At 38.3% G+C, this 24,035-nt stretch overlaps 3 protein-coding genes across 6 annotated transcripts in view; 1 reads left to right on the top strand and 2 right to left on the bottom strand.

Moving 5' to 3' along the window:
* plrdgb (PITP-less RdgB-like protein) overlaps positions 1-7,895 on the top strand; it is a 51,578-nt gene extending 43,683 nt beyond the window's left edge. For all 3 annotated transcript variants that reach the window (XM_056731961.1, XM_056731960.1, XM_056731962.1), the window contains 7 exons: positions 100-216; positions 392-540; positions 633-782; positions 867-1,050; positions 1,633-1,761; positions 2,969-3,350; positions 7,113-7,895. In XM_056731961.1, the coding sequence (XP_056587939.1) occupies positions 100-216; positions 392-540; positions 633-782; positions 867-1,050; positions 1,633-1,761; positions 2,969-3,319 (1,080 nt within the window). In that variant the 3' untranslated portion in view covers positions 3,320-3,350; positions 7,113-7,895. The remainder of the gene's footprint in view (positions 1-99; positions 217-391; positions 541-632; positions 783-866; positions 1,051-1,632; positions 1,762-2,968; positions 3,351-7,112) is intronic.
* A 2,126-nt stretch (positions 7,896-10,021) lies between these two features.
* Positions 10,022-14,913, bottom strand: LOC130408108 (uncharacterized). Of its 2 annotated transcripts, XM_056731566.1 has the most exons (6): positions 14,692-14,913; positions 13,887-14,183; positions 13,350-13,636; positions 12,833-12,928; positions 11,477-11,517; positions 10,730-10,859 (listed from the first exon to the last, which is right to left on the bottom strand). In XM_056731566.1, exons 2-5 carry the CDS (start codon positions 14,175-14,177, stop codon positions 11,484-11,486), a joined length of 708 nt encoding a protein of 235 aa, XP_056587544.1. In that variant the 5' UTR covers positions 14,178-14,183; positions 14,692-14,913; the 3' UTR covers positions 10,730-10,859; positions 11,477-11,483. The 2 variants fall into 2 exon arrangements, with proteins under 2 accessions (XP_056587543.1, XP_056587544.1); XM_056731565.1 differs by lacking the exon at positions 11,477-11,517 and having other exon boundaries at positions 10,022-10,859; positions 14,692-14,912.
* A 382-nt stretch (positions 14,914-15,295) lies between these two features.
* On the bottom strand, positions 15,296-18,067 carry tmigd1 (transmembrane and immunoglobulin domain containing 1). The gene is made up of 6 exons (XM_056731651.1): positions 17,965-18,067; positions 17,639-17,713; positions 17,112-17,399; positions 16,162-16,446; positions 15,959-16,062; positions 15,296-15,838 (listed from the first exon to the last, which is right to left on the bottom strand). The coding sequence occupies exons 2-6, from the start codon at positions 17,694-17,696 to the stop codon at positions 15,821-15,823; spliced, it is 753 nt and encodes a 250-aa protein (XP_056587629.1). The 5' UTR covers positions 17,697-17,713; positions 17,965-18,067; the 3' UTR covers positions 15,296-15,820.
* Positions 18,068-24,035: the final 5,968 nt, after the last annotated feature.

The raw sequence follows: 24,035 nt of genomic DNA, 5'->3' as shown, positions 1-24,035 counted from the left end.
TTTTGTGTTCCACAGAGGAAAGAGTCATATACAGGTTTTAAACATGAAGATGACTAAACAATGAAAGAATGTTCAGGATTTTTTTTATCGCTTTTACAGAACGTAACAGCGAATCACAGAGTTCATGATGTCATTGCGACAGAGGATGGCCTACAGACGCTGGTGGGACGGTTCATGTACGGACCTCTTGACATGGTGACCCTGACCGGAGAAAAGGTGAGAGAGGATGATTCCTGCCCGTTATAAGAGAATCTGAATTTTTCAGTTGCTTGTAATACATCTTCATTCTTGCAGTGTTGTTGCCATAACAACGGGCCTTGTGCCTAAAATTGTTTTATTGAAACTTAAATGTGCACTTGAGTTTGAAATAAACATGTCATCTGGTTCTCAGGTCGATGTGTTTTTAAAGACTCAGTCTGGCTCTGGGCGTTGGGTGATGTTTGATACCGTGATAACCAGCAATAGCGGACGGGTCTCCTACACCATCCCTTCAAATAAAAGACTTGGCTTGGGGGTCTACCCTATCAAAATGGTGGTCAAGTAAGTAGAAGAAAAATGAGAGAAATATACTTTTAAAAGTATTTGAAGAATGATTCTTGAGCTGGTTATCCATCTTTCTTTTTTCTTTATAGAGGTGACCAGACAAGCGCGGAAGCTTTTCTCACAGTGTTGCCGAGAGGAATGGACTGTGTTGTGTTTAGCATTGACGGCTCCTTCGCTGCCAGCGTCTCTCTGATGGGCAGCGATCCCAAAGTCCGTGCAGGTGCCGTTGATGTGGTCAGGTAAATGTTTTTTTAACCAGATATGTTGGAATCCCTCATATCTAACGCACAATTGAGTGGACCATGTGTTTGATTCTTCTTTAGACACTGGCAGGATCTTGGCTACCTGATCATCTATATCACTGGTCGTCCTGACATGCAGAAGCAGAGGGTCGTGTCCTGGCTCTCTCAGCACAACTTCCCTCAGGGGATGGTCTTCTTCTCTGAAGGTCTCGTTCACGACCCCTTGCGTCAGAAAACCCTTTTTCTCAAGAGTCTGGTGAAGGAGGTCTGTCCCTTTTGTGGTATATTTTGTACATTTTGTAGTCATTCTTTTGGGCTTTAATCAACTTTGCTCATTTGTTGTATGCAACCTGATCTCATGGGAATTCGTAACTATTTTTCTAGGTGGCTAATTCGTATACATGCATGCCTTTGAATCGTACGCAAACGTACGATTACTAGAATAAAGCAATGCTGGAGCCCCACCCCTTAACCTAACAATACTGGCACAAAAGCAAACCGTACCGAAATGTACAAATAAAATCGTACGAATTCATACGATTAGCCACCTTGTAAAACAGTTGCGTTTTCGGTTTTGATGTGTTGGTTTTACGTATTTTTTTCCAAGCCATTGTTTAATTCTTTTCAAAACGGAGCTTCAGTTAACACTCCGTCCAGACTCATCAATGCAACATGCATACAATATTTTGAATGCATCTTTAATCTTTGAACATCCCTTTTGGCCCCTACTATATGTGTTGTTTATGCATGTGATTTATTTTGAATTACTTTCTGATAGCACTGTAATTAAAGTGAACGGCTTATTTTGTTAGAAAAATAACATGAAGTATTTGTTTTTTCCATCTAGTGTCACATCAAGATCAGTGCGGCATACGGTTCGATGAAGGACATGTCTGTTTATAGTACTTTGGGTCTGGCACCTAATCAGATGTACATTGTGGGCAGACCATCTAAGAAGCATCAACAACAGTGTCAGGTAAAATTTTACCTTGTTTGTAAGTCGCTTTGGATAAACGCGTCTGCTAAATGTATATGTAAACTACACCAGTGTGAGGGACTACACCTGTGGTCACCTGTTTGAACTGGGTGGGAATAGACAGCATACAAAAATTGGAAACGGTATTGGGCTGCGTTTCCCAAAAGCATCGTAAGCCTAAATTGATAGTAATCGATCCCCATGTTTGCCAAAAACATCGTAACTAAAGAAGCATTTGAAATTCAACGTAGATCTACGAGTGCTCTGGAGTAATTGTAAAGCCCTAAGTGCATCGGAAGAAGACAGATTTATGAGGTCACCTGCAGGAGAACCAGAGAATTGCGCTTAAACTTAAAACACGCCTATACGTGACTTGTCATGTTTTAATTATTTCATTTTTTTCTGTTTTTTTGTAACCTTGTGATTAAAGCTTTTCTGGCTGTTACAAACTTTATATATTACACACTGCCTATCATATGTTCCAACAACTCCAAATGCCTGATTTGCTGAGAAATTGGATTGATTAGCTCTTCCCTTTGTCGATCCCTAATCGAAAGGTTCATATTCATAATGAACACACTTTGTGCTTATTATTAATGAAGTGCTGGCAATGTATGTGTACAATAAACATTTTGTTTTGAGCTATAAAGATAGATAATCCATAGGCCCTAATAAAAACTTAACTTGAAATTTCCACCACCCAAAAGTGTTCAACAAACAAAACATGTTTTTTGATTGTAACTTTTTTATTTACCCTTGGACGATTACAGTAGATAAGTCCCATCTACACATAGAAAAAGTATAACACGTTGCACAAAAAATAAGTTAAATAACATTAAACAATATTCACCTACCACATGCACATTGGGTGAAAATAATTTGCGTAAACGTTTAAAAAACAATGCTACAAAAACGATCCATTGTACAAGGTGACATTTCCGCACCTGACAGACGTATAGCGACTCGAAAGTAGCACTTAAAGCACTGCTACGTGCGATCGCGTTAAGTGCATTGTTGGAAAACGCACGTGAAATGATGAAGAACATTCAAAAATTGCTGTTAGAATGCTCTTAAGTTCTAAGATCCATCGTTATCGGGAAACGCAGCCTGGTAATTTTCTGCAAGGACATTAGCCATTAATAACACTCAAAGATGTGGCAATTTATCTAAATAGCCAATGCACAACTTTGTTCTTAATCTTTCTTAGTTTCTAAGTGAAGGCTACGCAGTCCACCTGTCCACACTAGAGTTCGAGCACGGCTCGCGCGCCAAAAAGAACCGCATGGTGCTGCGTCAGGGATCTTTCGGCCTGTCCGCCAAGACGGACTTCCTGTCTCCATCTCCAGACTTCCTGTCGTGCAAGCGCACCCCGCTGCTACGTCGAGCCATGTCTGTTCAGCAGCCGTCCCCACCCTCCTCATCAGTCTCCACCCCCAAACCCGAGCGCGCTCTGAGTCAGCCCGAATCTCACAAAGATGGACCGGAGATTATCATCCAGACGGAAGAGCCGGAAGCAGAGGAGGAGGAAGAGGAGAATGCACAAGATGTTGTACTGTAACTCCTTTGGTTTTAGAGACAGTTTTCCTTCAGTAAGTCAACATTTCAGTTTGCATTTTACATATTCGTACTGAAAGGAATAGTTAAAAATATGAAACTCTTTCATAATGGATGTTTATATTCCAATGACGTAAACGTTCGACTTGCTTTCGAATCTGGAGACAAGCTGCATTTGGCCATTGAGGGGGAAGCAAGATTATATTATATAATATGGCTTTATTTGACAGGAGAGTATAGATTTGACGGGAATGTGGTGCGGAGAGAAGGACCAAATCAAACTAAGGTCGCCGCAGGCACAGTTGCACCAAATGTCGTTGGACTGCCAACAAAGCTATTGGCTCAGATTAATTGAATTTCTTTCTGTTTATCGAATAAACCTGAAATATAGGTGTTTTTATACTGTTTTCACAATGAACTGTTGTGGTGTTTATCAAAGATCCAGTGTATGAAATTTAGCGGCATCTAGTGGTGAGGTTGTAAATTGCAACCAAAGAGAAAATTTCGTCACGTTTTCACTTCTTTGCCGAAGGAGATAACGTAATAATGAAAATCGGCTCTGTAGAGCAGTTTGTCTGTTTAGGGCTACTGAAGAAATAACATGGTGAATTCCACGTAAGGTGACCCACAGTGTATGTAGATTGAAATAGCTCATTCCAATGTAATGAAAACATAAATTTTCTTTATGTAAGGTCTTTATACACCTCTGAAGACATAGTTATGTATATTTTATTGCATTTCTGTGAATAGATCCTCCAAAAGATGACACAGCACCTTTTAGAGTTGCATGTATACATTGGTGGCTAAAAGGGAGATCCAACTTTGGATAATTAATATATTCGCTCTTTATTTAAATATTTTATTAAAGATAAATTAAACATTTTGTATGCTTGTTGCATTGGTATGTCTGAAATGTAAACACAATTTCAGGAGGATTAGCAAATAATTACACACAATGCATAGAAGAGGTCCAGAAGAATGACTTCTAAATATTACTATACACGACAATCGACAAAAATACTACCAACATGTGTCTACATTGGACACGACCGGCGCAATTTGATGACACCAAAGACAACAGAAACTCATGAGAACCCATTATAATTTTAACTTTGTCCACTCTGGATGCAGCGCGGTGCGACAAACCTATTAAAACAAGCCATGTTTCATGTCGCGCCGGTTGCGTCCGGTATAGACAGTGTTTAATAATAATAATTTAAGAATGGAATAATAATACAATTATTATATATATTAGTGGTGGGCATAGATTAATTTTTTTAATCTAGATTAATCTAGATTAAAATGGCTCATTTGAATTCTGCCGAAGGCATTCAGAATATGTGTGCTACCCAAATAATGACTAAAAGTAAGTCTTTGAGAACGGGTTTCTCAAGCCAGGTGGCGCATTAGACCAGGGGCTCATCTCCTGTTTCCAAAATGCATCACAAACTGCTTGAGAAAGCTGTTCTACTATGATAATTGGTGATGAAAATTAAATTATGTTCAATAAGATGAACTTGTGTTTACTTCCGCATTAGCTAAGGGATGATTTCCGTTTAGGTGGTACTTGAGACTGGAAGAGCTCCTACAGTACATTTACATTTAGTCATTTAGCAGACGCTTTTATCCAAAGCGATTTACAAAGAGTGAGGGAGTAACAAGAGATGTGTCATACAGGAGCCATAATACATTAGATCTCAATACAAAGTTACTGGTTTCAACTAAAGCTAGACCACTACCTGTTGAGAGAAAGTGTTTTTTAAACCAATTCCGCATTGCACAAGGTGCAAACAACCTTAGTCTTGTCGATGTTTCTATTGGGAAGCTTCTTAAAAATTAATATTCCCTGAAACAAACCCGGCGGCTTCATAGCTGCATCCATGTTAGCACGTCACGTATGATGCGGTAATTTCACAGTAACGTTATGTTGTGTTCAGACCAAACGCGAATGGCGTGTCAAGCGCGAGTGATTTATATGTTAATGCAAAGAGGCAATAGACCTACTTGCTGCGCGAATCGCGCGAATGAAGCCCTGATTATGAGATGATGAGGCGGCTTCTGCTTCCGCGAATGACGCGAGTTGAAAAATCTCGTTCTCGCCCCGTACAGTGCAGTTAAGCTGGTATACATCCGCGCTAAAATATCAAGGTGAAAGTCATCATAGCTTGCGTAGTATAGACCCAGCTCACAACCCAACTTTGAGAATAGATTAACGGCGACATTTTTTTTAACGCGCGATAATAGTCTCACTGCCGTTAACGGCCCACCACTAATATATATATATATTATTATTAATATATATATATGTATATATATATATATAAATATATATATATATATTGTCCATTTTATACTATATACCTCATATTGATTGATTAATCATACCTGGGGGGCATTAAAGGGACAGTTCACCTAAATATAAAAATTCTGTCATAATTTATTCCCCCCCAATTTGTCCCAAATCTATATAAATGTCTTTTTTCTGATGAACACGTGTTAAGATATTTGGAAGAATGCTTGTAACCAAACAGTTATTGGCCACCATTTACTACCATAATAGGAAAAATGACAAAAGTCAAAAGGGCTCCAGAGCTGTTTGCTTTCCTACATTCTTCCTACATATCTTCTTTTGTGTTTAACAGAACAAAAACATTTATAAAGCATTTTTTTCCTACAATGGTAGTCAATGGTGGCCAAGAACTGTTTGGTTACAAGTATTCATCCAAATATCTTTCTATGTGTTCATCAGAACAAAGAAATGATACAGATTTGAACTCGAAGGCATGCCTGATAGCATGCTGACACGCTCATTGAAGATGCTCCTCTGCAGTTGTCATGGAGACACTTGTTTTGACTGATTTGAAAAAGCCCCAATTCAGATCTCCATTCATTCAACAAACCTGTGGAGATTCGCCGTGATATTTGATTTAATGCACTGACAAACACTTTCGTGCAGAGCTCATTTGAAAACGGGCCCTCATTTGGATCGGATTGCTTATAACCGAAGCAGCTCATTGGCTCACGGACGACACTGGGTCCCTTCTGGGCCGCTCTGACGCACTTGTGTTGCTCTGGATCGCCCCGTTACCCTCTCACTGCCATGGGCTCATTTACTTGCAAGTGTCTGGAGGAGACCAGGGGAAACCGCTTTATATTGGCAGGCATGATTCGGTGGAGGGGCGAGTACAAATGTCATCTCTGTTATGAACTTTAGGGAGAGGGGTTATTGGGTTCTGGAGACACTGATTGCGTCAGATGATGTTCCTGTTGGCTTGTTTCTCTTCATAGTCTAACAGAGCACAGAATTTAGGGTGAATCCTTCAGGAGTTTGTTTGAAAATAGATGTGGTCAGCCTTGAAAATGTGTGTTTATATTTTATTTATACTGTGTACATAGGCCTCAATAGACCAAATGTTTTTCATTATCTCAAAATTCACAATGCCAAAAGCAGATGAGTTTTTAAAATGTCATTTACTGTAAAAAAACAACATAATTTTACAGAATGTTTCTTTTACGTTACAGATTTACCTTTCCATGTAAATGACATTTTACAGTGGTTTACAGATGTTTATTTATTTTTGAAATACAGAAAATTTTACAGGGAAAACATTTTTTTACAGTTTAATATATGTTTTTTAACAATATTTGTTTTTTAACACATTCAAAAACTCTAAAATTATAGAAAAGACAACAAATTTACAAGAAAAACAGGGAAAACTATTTAATATATATCCTCAAATCCTGTAATTTACTTGAAAAAAGTATTTTACGGTATATTTCTCTTTCTCTATCCACAGATCCAGAACACACATTAAGATCGCATATGAAAACTGAAGAATACATCATCTCATCTTTAAACATGCATTTTGCAGCATCATAACAACCAACATTAATATTTTAAATCAATAATGTTTTTGGTGTTACAAAGTTACAAGCAAATACGTGAAAGAGGCGTGATGAAGCCGAGTGAAAAACGCTTCACCATGAACCGTAAGAGATTATTTTCTTGAGTGGTAAAATGTCTCCACAGGTTTTATGTGAAGGTAACCATGGACATGAACACCTGAATCTCATCTATTTATAGCAGAGCTTTGTGTTCTTCAGAGCTCTCTGGTGACCTGCACCCTCCCCCAGATGATCCGGCACGTCTGGATCTTAGAAGACTGTTTTCTTTTGGGTTTTAATTAGGCTTGAAAAAGGACCTTAGATTGGGGATCGTACAGATTTCTGTAATAAAAACATTCAGCAAGATATTTATTTGACTTTTGTGTGCATGTTTACATTTTTTTATCAAAAATTTGCCTCACATTAATTCCCTCATTCAATGCGGCATACTCATACATTATGTAAAGATTATGAACTGTACTGTTGCCTTCATTTAGGATGCAGTACGTAATAGTAATGTATTGCCAGTGCAAACACGCCATGCTGTGATTTGATGTTTATAGCACTTTCAGAAAGAATCGCTTCTTTTATGAACATAAGTGTATTGCACAAACCTGTATATAATTGTATAAATGTATTTCATAGACAGTGTAATTTAATGTTATAAAATGTATCTGGTGAAATTAATTTGTCAAGTTATTTATGAGCACAAAACATAAGTTCTTAAAGTTTGCTAGGAGACTACGTGAATTTAAAGACCCACATAAGTGGGTTAAAATGCAAAAAATAATGAATGTGTTGATCCACTAAAAAATAAAGTTAAAGTGATAGTTCACCCAAAAGAAATTCTGTCATCATTTACTCCCCCTCTTGTCATTTCAAACCTGCATGACTTTCTCTCTTCAGCAGAGTGAAAAAGAAGATATGTTAAAGAAAGTTGGTAACCGAACAGCACTGACCCCCATCCAATTCTATGGACAAAAAACCAATGCAAGTAAATGGGGTCCAGTTAACAACATTCTTCGAAATATCTTCTTTTGTGTTCTGCTCAAGAAAGTAAGCCCTATAGGTTTGTAATGACAAGAGGGGATGTAAATGATGACAGAATGTTCATTTTGGGGTGAACTATAACTTTAAGTATGTTTGCTCAAACATTTCTAAATATAAATATAAGAAACAAATCTTAAAAATATTTTTTGTGATTTAAGAAGTTTATAATGAACGACAGGGATGACTATGCAGTTTTTTATTAAGTATAAAATGAACTCTGCTGTTCTTGACACATTTGCAAATCATTGAAAAACTTAACTAAAAAACTACACTCAGCAAAAAAAGAAACGTCCCTTTTTCAGGACTGTGTATTTCAACAATAATGTTGTAAAAATCCAAATAGCTTTAAGATCTTCAATGTAAAGGGTTTAAACAATGTTTTTCATGCATGTTCAATTAACCATAATCAATTAATTAACATGCACCTGTGGAATGGTCTTTAAGACCTTAACAGCTTACAGAGAGTAGGCATTTAAGGTCACATTTCTAAAAACGCAGGACACTAAAGAGACTTGTCTACCGACTTTGAAAAACACCCAAAGAAAGATGCCCAGGGTCCCTGCTCATCTGCGTGAACGTGCATTAGGCATGCTGCAGGGAGGCATGAGGACTGCTGATGTGGCTAGGGCAATAAATTGCCATGTCCGCACTGTGAGACGCCTAAGACAGCGCTATAGGGGTGCCATCTGATCATCCTCGCAGTGGAAGACCACGTGTAACAACACCTGCACAGGATCGGTACATCCGAATATCACACCTTCATGACAGGTACAGGATGGCCACAAAAACTGCCAGAGTCACACCAGGAACACACAATCCCTCCATCAGTGCTCAGACTGTCCGCAATAGGCTGAGAGAGGCTGGACTGAGGACTTGTACGCCTGTTGTAAGGCAGGTCCTTACCAGACAACACCAGCAACAACGCCACCTATGGGCACAAACCCACCTTCGCTGGACCAGATAGGAGTGGCAAAAAGTGCTCTTCACTGATGAGTCACGGTTTTGTCTCACCAGAGGTGATGGACAGATTCGTGTTTATCGGCGAAGGAATGAGCGTTACACCGAGGCCTGTACCCTGGAGCGGGATCGATTTGGAGGTGGGGGGTCCGTCATGGTCTGGGTCGGTATATCACATCACCATCGGACTGAGCTTGTTGTCATTGCAGGCAATCTCAATGCCTTGCGGTACAGGGAAGACATCCTCCTCCCTCATGTGGTACCCTTTATGCATGCTCATCCGGACATGATCCTCCAGCAGGACAATGCCACCAGCCATACTGCTCGTTCTGTGCATGAGTTTCTGCATGACAGCAATGTCAGTGTTCTGCCATGGCCAGCAGAGAGCCCGGATCTCAATCCCATTGAGCACGTCTGGGACCAGTTGGATCGCAGGGTGAGGGCTAGGGCCATTCCCCCAGAAATGTCCAGGAACTTGCTCACTTGCTTACATCTCACAGCAAGAACTGACAAATCTGGTCCAGTCCATGAGGAGGAGATGCACTGCAGTACTTCAAGCAACTGGTGGCCACACCAGATGCTGACTGGTACTTTTGATTTTGAGCCTACCTTCATTCAGGGACACATTATTCTATTTCTGTTAGTCACATGTCTGTGAAACATTTTTAGTTTATGTCTTATGGTGTTGACTCTTTTAGTGTTCATACAAATATTTACACATTAAGTTTACTGAAAGTAAAAACAGTTGAAAGTCAGAGGACGTTTCTTTTTTTTGCTTAGTTTATTTTGACATGTTTTACAATGTATTGATCACTATTATAAGTATACCATCTTTGATTTTGTGCGGTAAATTTCAGTTAGTAAAATTACATACTTGCCTTTAATGTAACATGTGAATAAAACTAACAGTCCATAATTTACTCAGTAAAGTCAAAGCACGAAAATACAGTTATTAAAAATCAACTAAATAGCTTAAAGGTTAGTAAACATAGTAACATTTCCCACAGGCGAGACTATCTCCCGATATCAGTTTAGTGTTAGGAACTGATATTATTACAAAACAAAGGCCTATACTCATCATCTTTAACAATATACAGCCCTAAAAAACCCTCTTCAGAACTGCTTGTTCTCTCAAATCTTGACGGCTACATATTTATTTAGAAAATGCATATTTGGTATTCACATTTTTTTTCCAAAGTACATGTTTCATGGCTTTTCACAGCAGAAATAATTTAGAGTACTAAATTTCCCATTGAATGTGCATTAAATTCTAAAAAATAAGCAGCTTCCATATGATGATACAGTATCTTTCCAACAAAAGTCACCCATTACAATGAACACTTAAAAGACACAGACAGTCAAGAATAAGAAATGTGACCTCTTCAAAGTACTACATGAGGTCTCTGCTCACACACACACACACATAGAAAACATACATGTATAATACCATAAGAAAAAACGTAACAAAGATCCTTTTTCACGGGGCATTGCGGGTGTTTGACAGTGTTGCATCAGTCCAGCGGCTCACTGCCTGCTGCATGCGTTTCGTCTGCTTGCGAATAGAAGTCCGGGTCAGTCCACTGGAAACATTGTCTTTGGTGGAGCTGTATCCCATGGTCATGACTGTTTTGTAGTGTTCCACCGCCTGGATCCTGCAGACACATCAATAAATGTTACAGCATTACATGAAGTAAAAAAGAGGTGTTTGAAGGTTAACATAAAGGTTCAAGTGATATTTCACCCAAAAAAAATTATTCTGTCAATTACACCCCCTCTTGTAATTTCAAACCTTTATGTCTTACTTTCTTCTGCAGAACACAAAAAAATATATTTTGAAGAAAGTAGTAGCCGAACAGCACCGGTCCCCATTCACTTCTATTGTATGGACACAAAACCAATGCAAGTGAATGGGGACCAGTTATCAACATTCTTTAACGTATCTTCTTGGTGTTCTGCGGAAGAAAGAACCGTGCAGAAATGATGACAGAATTTCATTTTTGGGTGAACTATCACTTTATATTCAGACATTATGTATGTAGCAGCAAAGTTTGGCAAGATGGGGGTTTTCCTATCATGCCTGCTAGAATCTCCCATCTAGTCTAATAGCTAAAACATGCAGATTATAACACTTAAGACCAGACCGGCGACATAAAGCATTCATGCTTGCACAAACACACAGCCACAACGACTACGTACTACGGTATAAGTACTGTACATTTGCATTTATATTAACCCTTTTTAATACAGTTTCAACCAAGAGGGACTTTACCTCAGTTTTAATCCATGAGACGCGAGTCCCTGAATCTGTCGCTTGCAGAATAAGAGAGAAAATATAATTCAAGACACTGCATATTAATACACCCGAAAGCCTTTTACACTGCTTTCCTTCACTCCAACAAATGGGATTTTAATCAACTATAAAAAAAAGGTTTTAAATAAACCTTTAGCATGATTTATCAAAACTGCTTTCCCAGCAAGGAATGAGAGTTCAGTCATTTGAAAATCTTGGCGGGAGGAAAGTTATGTGTGGAATTCAAAAAGGAGGGGGAAGAGGGCCCTTCAGATAAAGAGGAAAAGCTGGGAGATATTAAAAGTTACAGCACGATAAATATCGCGTCTGCAAGGTCTGTTTCACAACCCGATGAACCAAAGCTTAGTTTTGACAAACCCAACATCTTATAGAAAGAAACGAGGACAACAAACCTTCACATTAAAAAAGCATTATAATAATAAATCGAACAGTCAGGCTCTTAATCAGTTCCACCATGTGCTTCCTATTAGACGACAATTCTCTGAGCAGAGCCCTCAAACTGATACAAGCGACCCACAAATTCCTTCACTAGCTTCAAGCGGACGAATGAAGGCTTTTTTAAACGAGGGTCTAGTCAGCCGTTGAGAGAGGCGGCTCCCAATAAAACAGGAAACAGCCAAATGTCACGAGAGGGAACTGGGATGACATCATGCCCGAATGACAAGACGTACTATTCCTCTAACAACCCAAGAACTAGGGCTGCACGATCATGGGTAAAATGTTAATCACGATTATTGTGCTCAGAATTTTAATCACCATTAATTAACACAATTATTTTGTCAGTTCAGAACTTTGGTTTTTAATTTCACTTCAGCATACTTTACAGCACATGAAAATGTAAGAGCCTGCTGCCATTGAACTTCATCAACGCAGTATTTCTAAGCACTCAATCAATCAACTAAACACAAAAATTCACCTTTTGTGACCTTCAGTATGAAACCTTGCTACTCCATCTTTCATTTTTTTATAAATCATTACTATTGATCATCCGTAATGTTTGTCTGTGGGTTTTTAAAAAAATATTAAAATAGTACAAATGCAGCGAAAAAATTATGGCTTTTTTATTCCCTTCAAAGTGGCCATTTATAAGATACAAGCTGTGAGCCGATTTTCTGAACTTATCTGGAATTTTGTGCTTGCTTTTAAAACATTAACGCACCGATTATGCTTTGTTAATTGTGAGAAGCATAAATCGTTATCACGGTTAAAATACGATTAATCCTGCAGCTCTACCAAGAACTGATTTTGATCAGAATTGTCCTTAATTTTATTCAATCCTCTTTGTTAAGAAAATAAAAAAGCAGTTTTTCTCACCTGTCATCTCTTCCAATAGCATCATCAAAAGCTCGAGAAAGACGCTTTAGTCTCTGGAGGCCATTTGAGACACTGTCCAGTTCTTCATCAAATTGCCTGTAATTTGTAATAAGATGAGAGTTGATGTGTACATTCATTACAGTTGAATAATACTGAAGCAATATGTTGATCTTTATTGGTTCCTTATGTGTCTTGTGATTAAAAGTAGTTCAAAAATGCTGTTTTTGGACAACTCTTATGGTGATTTATACATGGTTTCTGAACCGTCATTCAATGTCTAAAGGCTCTATTAAGATTCTTTACTTCTGTGTTACAGGAATTTGAGGGTGGGTCATACATTTTTTATTTTTTATGAGCTCTTCCTCACAGTCTATTTACAAAAAATGTTTTGACAACCATATTCAAAAACAATCCAACCAAATTAATTTATTAACCAATCCCGAAAAAAAAGGCATTGAGTCAATGCTCTAATCCAATTATACATGCATGTTCTGAATGCAGATGTGTGCCGTCTCACCTCCTCCGGTTCATCGTGTTGGGTGATGCAAAAGGACTTCTGAGTGCAGCCATTCGCACCAGCTGTCTCCTGGTGCCTCTGGACTTCACTGTCCTAACCGTGGAGTCACTGGACCCGGGGGTCTGCGCCCCTCGCTTGCTGGTTGACCGTGGAGTTCGCCTGGGGGTTATGGTGGTTCGGGAAACAGATCGTTTCGGGGTTTGTGAATAGCCTTCCTCCACGTCAGATGCTCTACCAGGTGTCATCACCAGACACTCACCACGTGACTGTCTGCTCTTCTGAAATCTCTGATTATAGGTGATGAAACGGTCAAAAAGTTCAATTGATTTTTGTTAATACCCTTTAACAAATAACGGTATAAAGGCTGACACATTGATCTGGCTGACATTTGGCAACGTTGAGATGAAGCGTACCTGACTAGACAAAATAATTGCTTTCACACTGCCAAGTGCGAGTTCAAATATGTTTGAAAATGGCCAAATTGCATGCTTACTACTATTTCTTACTCAGCAGTGGTAAAGGAGATTTCGTACACACCTGATACACGTCTCCAATTGAGTTTTTTGCTCTGCGGGTCATTTTGAGGACAACATTCGCCTTCTGGTTCGCCTGAAGTGACTCCCAGGTGGGATTGTCAGAGATGTTGGCGGTGGGCTGCACGGGTTTTAATGGCAGTCGTTTGCGCAGACTCATCCTGAGTGAGTTTAGTGAGCTGGATGAGCGCATCTTCTTAAACTGCTGCGGAGCTTCGGGTGAACAGTCGTGGTCCGACTCGTCGAGGACTGCGTGCGACCTCCAGACACCGCTCACAACATTTGACGTCATCATGTAATCCTAAAGGGAATCTAGTAAAGTTACGTTGAAGTGCATTTCATTCATTTTAGACCACGTGTCTGATGACAAATGAACCTTCGTGATTTTTCAGTTGCACATTTAAAAAGAAAATGATATACGTACATAATGTAATATAAATATACATGCATTACTTTCTCAGTGAGATTCTTTATATTTTATATAAAGTTTGTTACATAGAAACACTGTAATGTTCATTGTAAAGTGGTCTGCTCCGTGCATTGTCTATAAAGTCGAATAAACCAATATGAAAAAATATGAAAAATAACCGAGTACGACCGCAGACATGATGAAAGATAAATGAATATGAATAATGTTTAACGTTACACCACAGATTTGAGTAAACATGACCGCTGCGACTTTTGAAAACGTTTAACGTTAAGTTACGCCTTTTATAACAAACGATTTTATAGTATAGACCAATGGGAACCTAATAAAAAAACTCAAGTGACACATCAAATGCACAATAAACGTAAACATTGAAGCTTACCGTTCTGTTCACTAAACCTCAGTGTGGTGGAGTTTACTTTGTTCAGCGCGGCTGTTTGAATTTGGCGGACCGCTCCCTGTGGAAGAAAGACCCCGCCCACTAGTGTCCAGTTTCACCACTGTGATTGGCTCAGCGTGGCGTTGCGACATACTCGACGTGTGACGTAAAGGGTGACCTTTTTGTACTGGATCAGTTGCATTGTTAACAGACTCTATTCATAAAGCTTTAACTGGAAAGTGTAGAGAATGTAAAGTTAATCATGAATAAATCTTAAACAAATCGTCAAATATAATAGAATGTTGTACAAAGAAAATGTTTAAAGTGGAGAAAATGTATCAAGAATGTAATTAAGAAAAAACTTTCTCTTTCTCTCAACAGGTTTTGTTCTGGCTTTTTTTGAAACTAGTAACTTTGTATTAGCACATATTGTATTATTGCTCCTGTATGACATATCGCTTATTGCTCCCTGAACTCTCTGCAAGTCGCAATAAATGCAAATTTATGCTATTATATCTTAAATGATTTCGTTTATATATTTTTCCTTTCCCTGAGACCTAAAGGAGCGGTTTAAACAATTGAAACTTAACCAAGCATTCAAGAAATCTGAAATATAATTTACGTTTTATTTGTTTGAGCAATAAATCTGATATTCTGTGTGGATCAACATACATAGGCATCAAAGAATATAAACCTGACGACGGACAAGGAAGTTTCCTCTGTGACCATTACTTCACATTATACACAAGGTTAATGACTCCTAGGTACATTTCTATTTACATAAAAATAAATCTTTGACCTTGAGAATTTACAATGGTTTGTGATTTACGTTAACAAGTTTATATGACTCTAACAAACATGGCTGTCAGTGTTCTTGGTTGGCCATTGACATGACTGGCTCAAATAATTTTTTTAAAGATAAAGTATAATTTAGGGACAAACTCACAAGGAAATCATCTGAAAGATTTATAAATATAAACACACTTATACATGATAACTAAACAAAGGCATTTGGGTTTTCAATCAGATTTAAGAGGCATGGTGTTCCATTGACCAGAACGGTGGTACTGCATTCCAGTCAGGCATGTCTCAAATAACTCTGGTTTGGAATGCTATTCTTCTTTGAAGAGGTTTAATTTCTTTTGCAGCACTAAAAAACATAATGACAAAGAACTGTTTTTGAATGGATCGTGTGCCTCTACACCCCCTCAGGCCCAGGACAAAATTACAACACCTATGGATGTTAATCAAAAAGAATTACGCTACAGACCTTTTTGATTTTGTCCAGCCTGGAGATGATTGCTAATACAATTGTGCAAGCAACCACAACCAGTCCAGCAATCATGGGTTCTAAAGGGAACTTTAAAGTTTTGTCTAGAGAGGAAGTAAAAATTGATTTTAAAACGATAAAACATGACAGAGTATGACAAATCATATAAAGGATCCTTTAAAAACATCAAAACAAACACAAACCTTCAACTGTGATTTTAAAGATCTTGCTTCTAGTTCCAAAGACAAGTGAGATCACCTCACAGATGTACGTTCCTTGATGTACATCACGCTTAATATTTGGGATTGATAACTGAGCAGTTATGCCATTATTGGTGGTTTTGTAACTACCAGTGGTCAGATCGAGAACTTCGCCATCTTTTTTCCAGACCACAGTTACTGCAGGATTGGCATTGACATCACAGGACAGAACAACATCACTTACTTCTTCAACCAATATATCTTCAGTGTCATTAAGATAAGGGGCAACTGTAACACAGATTTATTCATGTATTTATTGCCATAAAAATTCATGTTAAGTTCAAAATAGTTTAAAGAAGCAAGCATTATTGACAAAGCAATTCAGAGTAGAATGGAACAATATTTGACTAAATCTGCCAAACTTCTAACCTTTCGCTTTTACAGACAGGTACAGGAAAAAAACTTGTGTTGATTTAATATTAAAACAATTTTTTAACCCATTTTAATTCATTTGTATTAGTAAAAATTAAACACACTTCAAAGCATACACTGTGAAAATATAAAAAAAATTGGCGAGGGGGGCACACATTTTTACGGTAAAATGACAGCTGATTCCTGTAAAATTAAATGTTTTTCTTGTAACTTGGCTTTTTCTGTAATTTTACATTTTTACTGTATTTCAAAAATAGACTATATTAAAAAACATGCAGCCTAAAACTAAAATTTTCCAAAAGCTGGGGTGCCAGAAATAAACCATAAAAATAACATTTTCCCCCGTAAAATTACTTGTTTTCCTGTAAAGGAAGTATTTTTCTTTAAGTTTTTTGACCGTGTACAATATGTAGAAAGAATTCACAGGTGTGTGGATAAATGATGGACATTTTCTCATTTCATGTTCTCAAAATAATATTTCTTTGTCATTTTCATGAAAAGATGTCAAAGATAAAACTTACACTGGACGTCGAGCTCAACAGAGCTGTTCACGCTTGCGTCCCCCTGCAGCTGACATCTAAAGATGACTCCGTTTTCCTCTTTTGTGATGGGCTGTACACACAGACTGCTTCGGTACAGTCGGTTTTCTTCTTTCAGATCCACGATGTCACCATTGCGGTACCACTGAAGTTCCATTTGGTTTGATGGGTCGACGCCAGCATCAGTGACACAAGTCAGCGTGATGGTATCCTCAATCTGTGCCTGAATGATGCTTGCAGTTGCTGACGGACATGACTCAATAGTGATCGCTGGTCAGAGTATGTTTAGTTAAACACTGAACAATTCAATCGTATATAATAATTATTTTCTAATACAGGCATAGTGTTCAAAATATGCATTGTCTCTATGGGTATTGTTAACAGAATGAATAGTCAATTCCTTCAGTTATAGTTTTTGTGTACTATATGACCAAAATCAGCAAGATGTCTAAAACTGTCTGGAATGAATTTAATTTGTTTAGAGTTTCAAAACATAAAGTGTAATTTACCTTCTACACAGCAGACACAACACAGCATGAGCACCGACACACTTAATGACAATTTCATCTTTGTACATCTGCGGACTAGTTGAAAAAAAAGAAGAAAAGATGCATTTTTGTATTGTTTTGAGTTGTTTTTCTTATACCTTCATTCCTATCAAATGGATCCATATTATTTGAGAATTACTTTGAAAATAAAATGAAATGCCTTTAAACTTGTTGAATTCACAAATCTTACAATTTCTGACAGTTGAAGTGTGGCATTTCCATGAATGGCTTATATTTTTCGCATAAAATATGTCTTAATTGCGTTCTCAGAAATTCTAAAGACTTACCAAATCTTGTGAAGAATCGCTAATGCCTGACAAAATCCAAAGGTTGCGAGAGAGGCCTGTGTCTTCACAGCAGTGGTTTATATTCTACAAGAAAGAGGCTTTACAGCACTTTACGGGACCTGAAAACACCTCCCCTCACGGTCACAGACCTTTATAACAATGTGCAAAAACAAGAAGGGTTTGGCTTTTTTAGTGGCATCTAAAACTGAATGGAAAGGATGGATAAATCTCATAAAGATACTGTATAGTCTCATAAAAACAGTTGTGATAAGAGAAATTTGGTGTTCTATAAAATGTTAAAACCCTAAAATTATTTATGCATTCTTTTGGTGGTTGCACAATATTTGATATCTGTATACTGTTTGAAGGGATTTTACAAGGTTATATTGTCTGGTGTATTTTTGTTTAATGGTTCTGTGGATTACATGTAAATTACATGCATCTATTGCCTTTAGACAATCTATTTTATCCATGAGGGTATAATTTTGAAAAGGCAATGAGGTAAAAAAAGTTTTGAAATCTTATTGAAAATCTGAGATTTTTCATTAAACCCTTAAAAATCTGTGCAATGTAAACAAAATGAAATTGGGACTGTCAAATTATTAATTTCATTCAAAATCAGAGGTAATTAAGATAATTAAAATAATGTTTTTATAAATACAAAATGAATGTGCACAGGACATAGACATATATTATGTAAACAGAAAATTTCATTTAGGATGCAATTAATTGCAATTAATCATTTCACAGCCCTAAAAAATATTTACATTCTGCATAAGTCCATCCATCCATCGATCCATTTTCTACCGCTTTATCCGAACTACCTCGGGTCACGGGGAGCCTGCACCTATCTCAGGAGTCATCGGGCATCAAGGCAGGATACACCCTGGATTGAGTGCCAACCCATCGCAGGGCACACACACTCACTCATTCACTCACACACTCACACACTCACACCCTACGGACAATTTTTCCAGAGATGCCAATCAACCTACCATGCATGTCTTTGGACCAGGGGAGGAAACCGGAGTACCCGGAGGAAACCCCCAAGGCACGGGGAGAACATGCAAACTCCACACACACAAGTTGGAGGCGGGAATCGAACCCCCAACTCTGGAGGTGTGAGGCGAACGTGCTAACCACTAAGCCACCGTACCCCCTCTGCATAAGTCAACTTGTTGAATTGTGTTGATCATTTGAACTCCTTTGAACTCTTGTCTAATAAAGCACAAGATGCTCTTTGGAACATCATCAAATCCTGCTGGGCTAAAATGCATCATCGGGTTTTACACAGACTTGTTAAGTCCATGCCAGCTGTTATGAAAGTGATGCATACTGAAGCATTCCAAAATGTATTAATTTTTATTTAAAAAAATGATAAAACAAGAAAACCAGGAAATACAGAAACCTTTTCACCAGTAGTCTCACACATTTGAACTTCTGACCGGTATCACGGTATAACAGTTGGTTAAAATTACTTTATAAATAAATAATTTTGTAAATTATCCATGTTGAAACACAGTTTTTGTCCCAGTTTTTAAATCAAAGGTGCTTTATGACATTTAGATTAGATTATGTAAAGATGTTGTAGCATCTCAGTCTCAATTATTTTCCACCAGGGGGCCCAGTTTATCTACTGTAAACTAATGGCTCATTCTGTATGTCTTTAAAGTCACATATGTGATTAAAAACAACGGATATTACGTGTAAATGTTGTAGCAGAGAAGTAAATATGATCATTGCTGTTTTGCTTGAGTGGACATTAAAGCGGCCCTAACAGACGGGGTTTCTGCCAATTTCATATAAATCTTGAGTACCTATAGAGTAGTATTGCATATTGTATTGTATCTTCGAAGAGTATTTAATTTGATCACATTTATAAAAGATGGATACAGCTGTACGATTACTTCCGAAATTATACTGCGCTTGCGGGGGGGAGGGGTAGGCTGAACTAAAGCACATTGTCAACAAAACACAGACATCAGTGTCACACACCGAATGGGGTTCATGTCCGGTATCTTTGAGCGCTGGGACGGCTCCATATATCAGTTTCAAATGATCTCAAAATCCAGCGTTATATTCATCGTTTATATAACAATCATCACCCAATAGCACTGAACAAACAAACACCTGAACTTAGCGAACATATGCTCTCTCTCTTTCCTGCTTACAGGTGGAAGTGACCTCTGCGCATGCTCCTTCTCCTGCTCTCCTTACTGCCGCGTGGGCTCGCCACGTGCTTTTCCGGGAAAATTGTCTAATAAGGGACTAAGAAAAATTTAACAAAACAGATTTATATGTTGGAAAGCGCATGCATATTTTAGTCATGGCTAATGAAAACAAATAAACAAATAGTAACCTTAGAATTATAAGGTTCTATCTGACATTTTGGTCAAAATTGAGTTATTCACATTTTTTAAATGTGTGCATTTTTAAAAAGGTTCTATCTAAAAAATCGAATTGCAATTTGATGATATAAGGTTCTATCTGCCATAGCACTTTCAATGCAAACTAGAGGACTAATCAGGATCAGCTTTCTTTGTCATGTGACCAATGACTTCTCTGTGACAGGGGAGTATCTGAGGAAAGACAAAACAATCTTTAAAAGAAACCTCAAGTTTGACTGTTTTATTGATACTAATGTCAACGAGAACAGCTCAAACAACAGTATTTTCTGTTTTTCGGGGAGAACATGCAAACTCCACACACACAAGTCGGAAGCGTGAATCGAACCCCCAACCCTGGAGGTGTGAGGCGAACGTGCCAACCACTAAGCCACCGTGCCCCCCATACACTGATTTCATGTTTCACCAAAAGTTTTTAGGTAGCCTAAATAGTTTGTATTGCTTGAAGATGTATTGCTTTAATGACTGTTTTGCAGATATAACCTTATAATTCTTAACCGAAAGTGATTTTTCAGAATAAGAAGTTTTTATCTGAGTTTGACCTGTTCCAAAAAAAAAACAATTAGAAATTTCAGAAAATGTGATATTGTCCATTGGAATACATTAAGGGTCTCGGTCTTCTTAACGTATAAGGGGGATTTGTTCCTCATATCATTTATGAAATGCAAAAACTTTAAAGATATGTAAATATATAAATATCTCAAAACTGCTCAGACCTCAGATTTGCATTTATTCATTTGGCAGACACTTTCATCCAAAGCAATTTACAAGTAGGAGAGCATATAAACATTTTGTCAACAAGCTAAATAGTCCCGTTAGTTTACCAGGCCATGCTACTATAGGAGGATTAAAGCTGGAGTTAGGAAAGGAAAGAATGAACAATACGTTTTTTTTAGACAGTCATTAGCCTAGGGTTTCACATACTTTTTCCACCCTGCACTATGTTTACATGTTGTGTTCAATAAAAACATGAAAACGTATAATGTTTGTGCGGTATTAGTTTAAGCAGACTGTGTTTCTCCATTGTTGTGACTTAGATGAAGATCAGAACACCTTTTATGACCAATTTATGAAGAAATCCAAGTAAGCCCAAAGGGTTCACATACTTTTTCTTTCAACTGTATATTTTTATTTTGTTATATTTGTATGCACAATGGGTCTTATAGTAACGCAATTTCTATCCTCCATATGTATGAACTGTACATGTGGCAGAATTGACAATAAAGAAGACTTTGACCAGGACTTCTGGATAATTTCCAAGGGCTTGACAGCATTGGATGGAAGGCCGGCCAGTAGAGAATTGCAGTAGTCTAGTCTTGACATGACATGACCAGAGCTTGGAATAGCAGCTGAGAGGCAAGCTCCGACAGGAACGGCGTGATTTCCTGAAGTTGTAGAGCACATACCTGCAAGCTTGAGGGTTTGCTGATAGGTGGGAGGTGAATTTCAGCTGGTCATCGAACATCACCCTAGGTTCCTCGCAGACTTGGTAAGTGCAATAGTTGAGGATCCGAGCTGAATGGTAAGGCGGTGTTCAATTGATGTCTGGGCCGGTATAACCAGGAGTTCTGTCTTGGAGAGGTTGAGTTGTAGGTGATGCCCTTTCATGCAAGGATAGATGTCCAGAAGGCAGGCAGAGACATGGGCAGAGATGGTGGGGTCATCTGGCTGAAGTTAGAAGCTGCGTGTCATCTGCATAAAAATGGTTTGAGAACCCACGTGCCTTAATTGTTGGATCCAGGGAGTTGGTATATATAGAAAAGAGGAGAGGAGCAAGAACTGAGCCCAGAGGAACTCCAGCTGGTGAGATTTGGATGTCTCGGGTCTCCAGGATATCTTAAAGAATCTGCCTCTGATATAAGAGTTAAACCAATTGAGGATAGCAAGGGGTAAGAGAGAGAGATCAGGGATGTATTAAGCAGAGAATTGCCTGCTGATGGTCTCCACTTTATCAGTGAAGAAGTTGGCAAAGTCGTCAGCGAGGTGTTGGCGGCAGGTGAAGGGGGACAGAAAAGAGAGGAGAAGGTTGAAAAAAGTTGACGCGGGTAAGATGCAGTTTGGATTTTGTACCTGGTTTTGGCTGCAGATACATGTATATTAGTAGCGAAAGAGTTAAGATGTTGTTATTTGGTGAGATCAGCAGGGTCTCTAGACTTGCGCCACTTCCTCTCCGAAGCCCTTAGGTTGGTACATGGTCGCGAAGAGTCTCAGAAAGGCAGGGGCAAGAGGGTGTTGCACGTGCAGGCCTAGAGGTAAGAGGGCAGACACCGTCAAGAGGATGTTTAGGTTGTACAGAGCTTATCAGTAGCTTCCTCACCGTTGAGACATCTACTAATCAGTAGAGGGTTGTGGTGGACAGGGAGAAAGAAACAATGGACGAAAAGCAAGTGGGACAGGGGGAACGATGATTACGTTGGAAAGAAACAGGTAAGGGGGGAGGTGAGATTAAAGGGAGTGTTACAGTGAATAATGAGATTAGACTGATTTGCGAAGGCCGCGATGAAGTCTGTCTTGTTGACAGATGATTGGCAGTTCCAGAGCCCTACAGGCAGACAAGCAGAATGTAGATGACTAGTGCAGAGTGACTGAAGATGGTGCTAAGGTATCCGCTGTTTACGTTTGTAAAGTGCGTCTAGGATGTTCAGTCTGAATGTAATGGAAACACATGTTAGTAGCAAAACAAAACAAAAGACAAAAGTAAGGGAAATAAAAATGTAATCAAAGCTTAACGTGGCGTGACCTCTCAGTACCTTTGCTTGGTGGAGTCGCACAGAGTCTCAGGTCTTTACCTCGTCGATCTACACATGAGATCATAAAGCAGTGCTAATATTATACAGGCTCCCTCATTGCTTAATGGGTCAGTGATTGCTTCACAGCCAAAGTGACTAAAGGTGCTAGGTAAAAGGTAACTTAATCTAGATGGTTTGGTGCTAACAACAGCTACTTAACAAACAACAGTTACTTTAAAAGCAGTGCTGAAAGTTCAAAAGTCCTTTGTTAACAAACAGCTACTAGTCCAGTTCAAGCATACACAGCAAGTTCACTAAAGCTACAGCTAGCTAGGCAGACAAAATGGTTTTCTAAATGTAAACGTAAATGTACTCAGACCGCAGATAGAACCTTACAAATCCAAGATGTCGAAATGTTGTGCACTTCTGCAGCCTAAACTTAACTTCCGGTACTCAAAGAATAGAGTCCCTGTGCATTATTTCTGATAACAATCAAAAGAAATAACAATTAAATTACATTAGCTTGCAAGTTAAAAGTGTCTAGCCAGTATTATTTGGGGTTGCCAGTAGAAGAAGCGTTACTTGGCTAAACTTAAATGCGACAAAGTTACACGACCCATACAACAAGTTGTTTATTTTATACAATTATTATCAAATAGAATACGAATGTAAATTCACAGTAAAATCAATTGAATAAAATATAAATAGTTTTATTATACCAGACCGATTAACAAACATTGACCAGAAGTTAACGGCAAGTGTGCATCCGAAGAAACATCTAGGCATCACAAAGCACTTTTCTGAATATTACATTAATTACTTCATTATTTAATTTTAATGTAAACTAGGCTGAATACATTTTTTGCTTCTTAATTTTAACTCTGGTTGTGATTATTACTAAATATTTGTTCAGTGTACGCATGTATTTTCCTTTTTT

Source organism: Triplophysa dalaica, chromosome 19, assembly GCF_015846415.1.
Source record: "Triplophysa dalaica isolate WHDGS20190420 chromosome 19, ASM1584641v1, whole genome shotgun sequence".
In the NCBI taxonomy this organism is placed as follows: Eukaryota; Metazoa; Chordata; class Actinopteri; order Cypriniformes; family Nemacheilidae; genus Triplophysa; species Triplophysa dalaica.
Note: the sequence above shows the minus strand (reverse complement) of the source record. Positions and strands in the feature narration are given on the sequence as shown.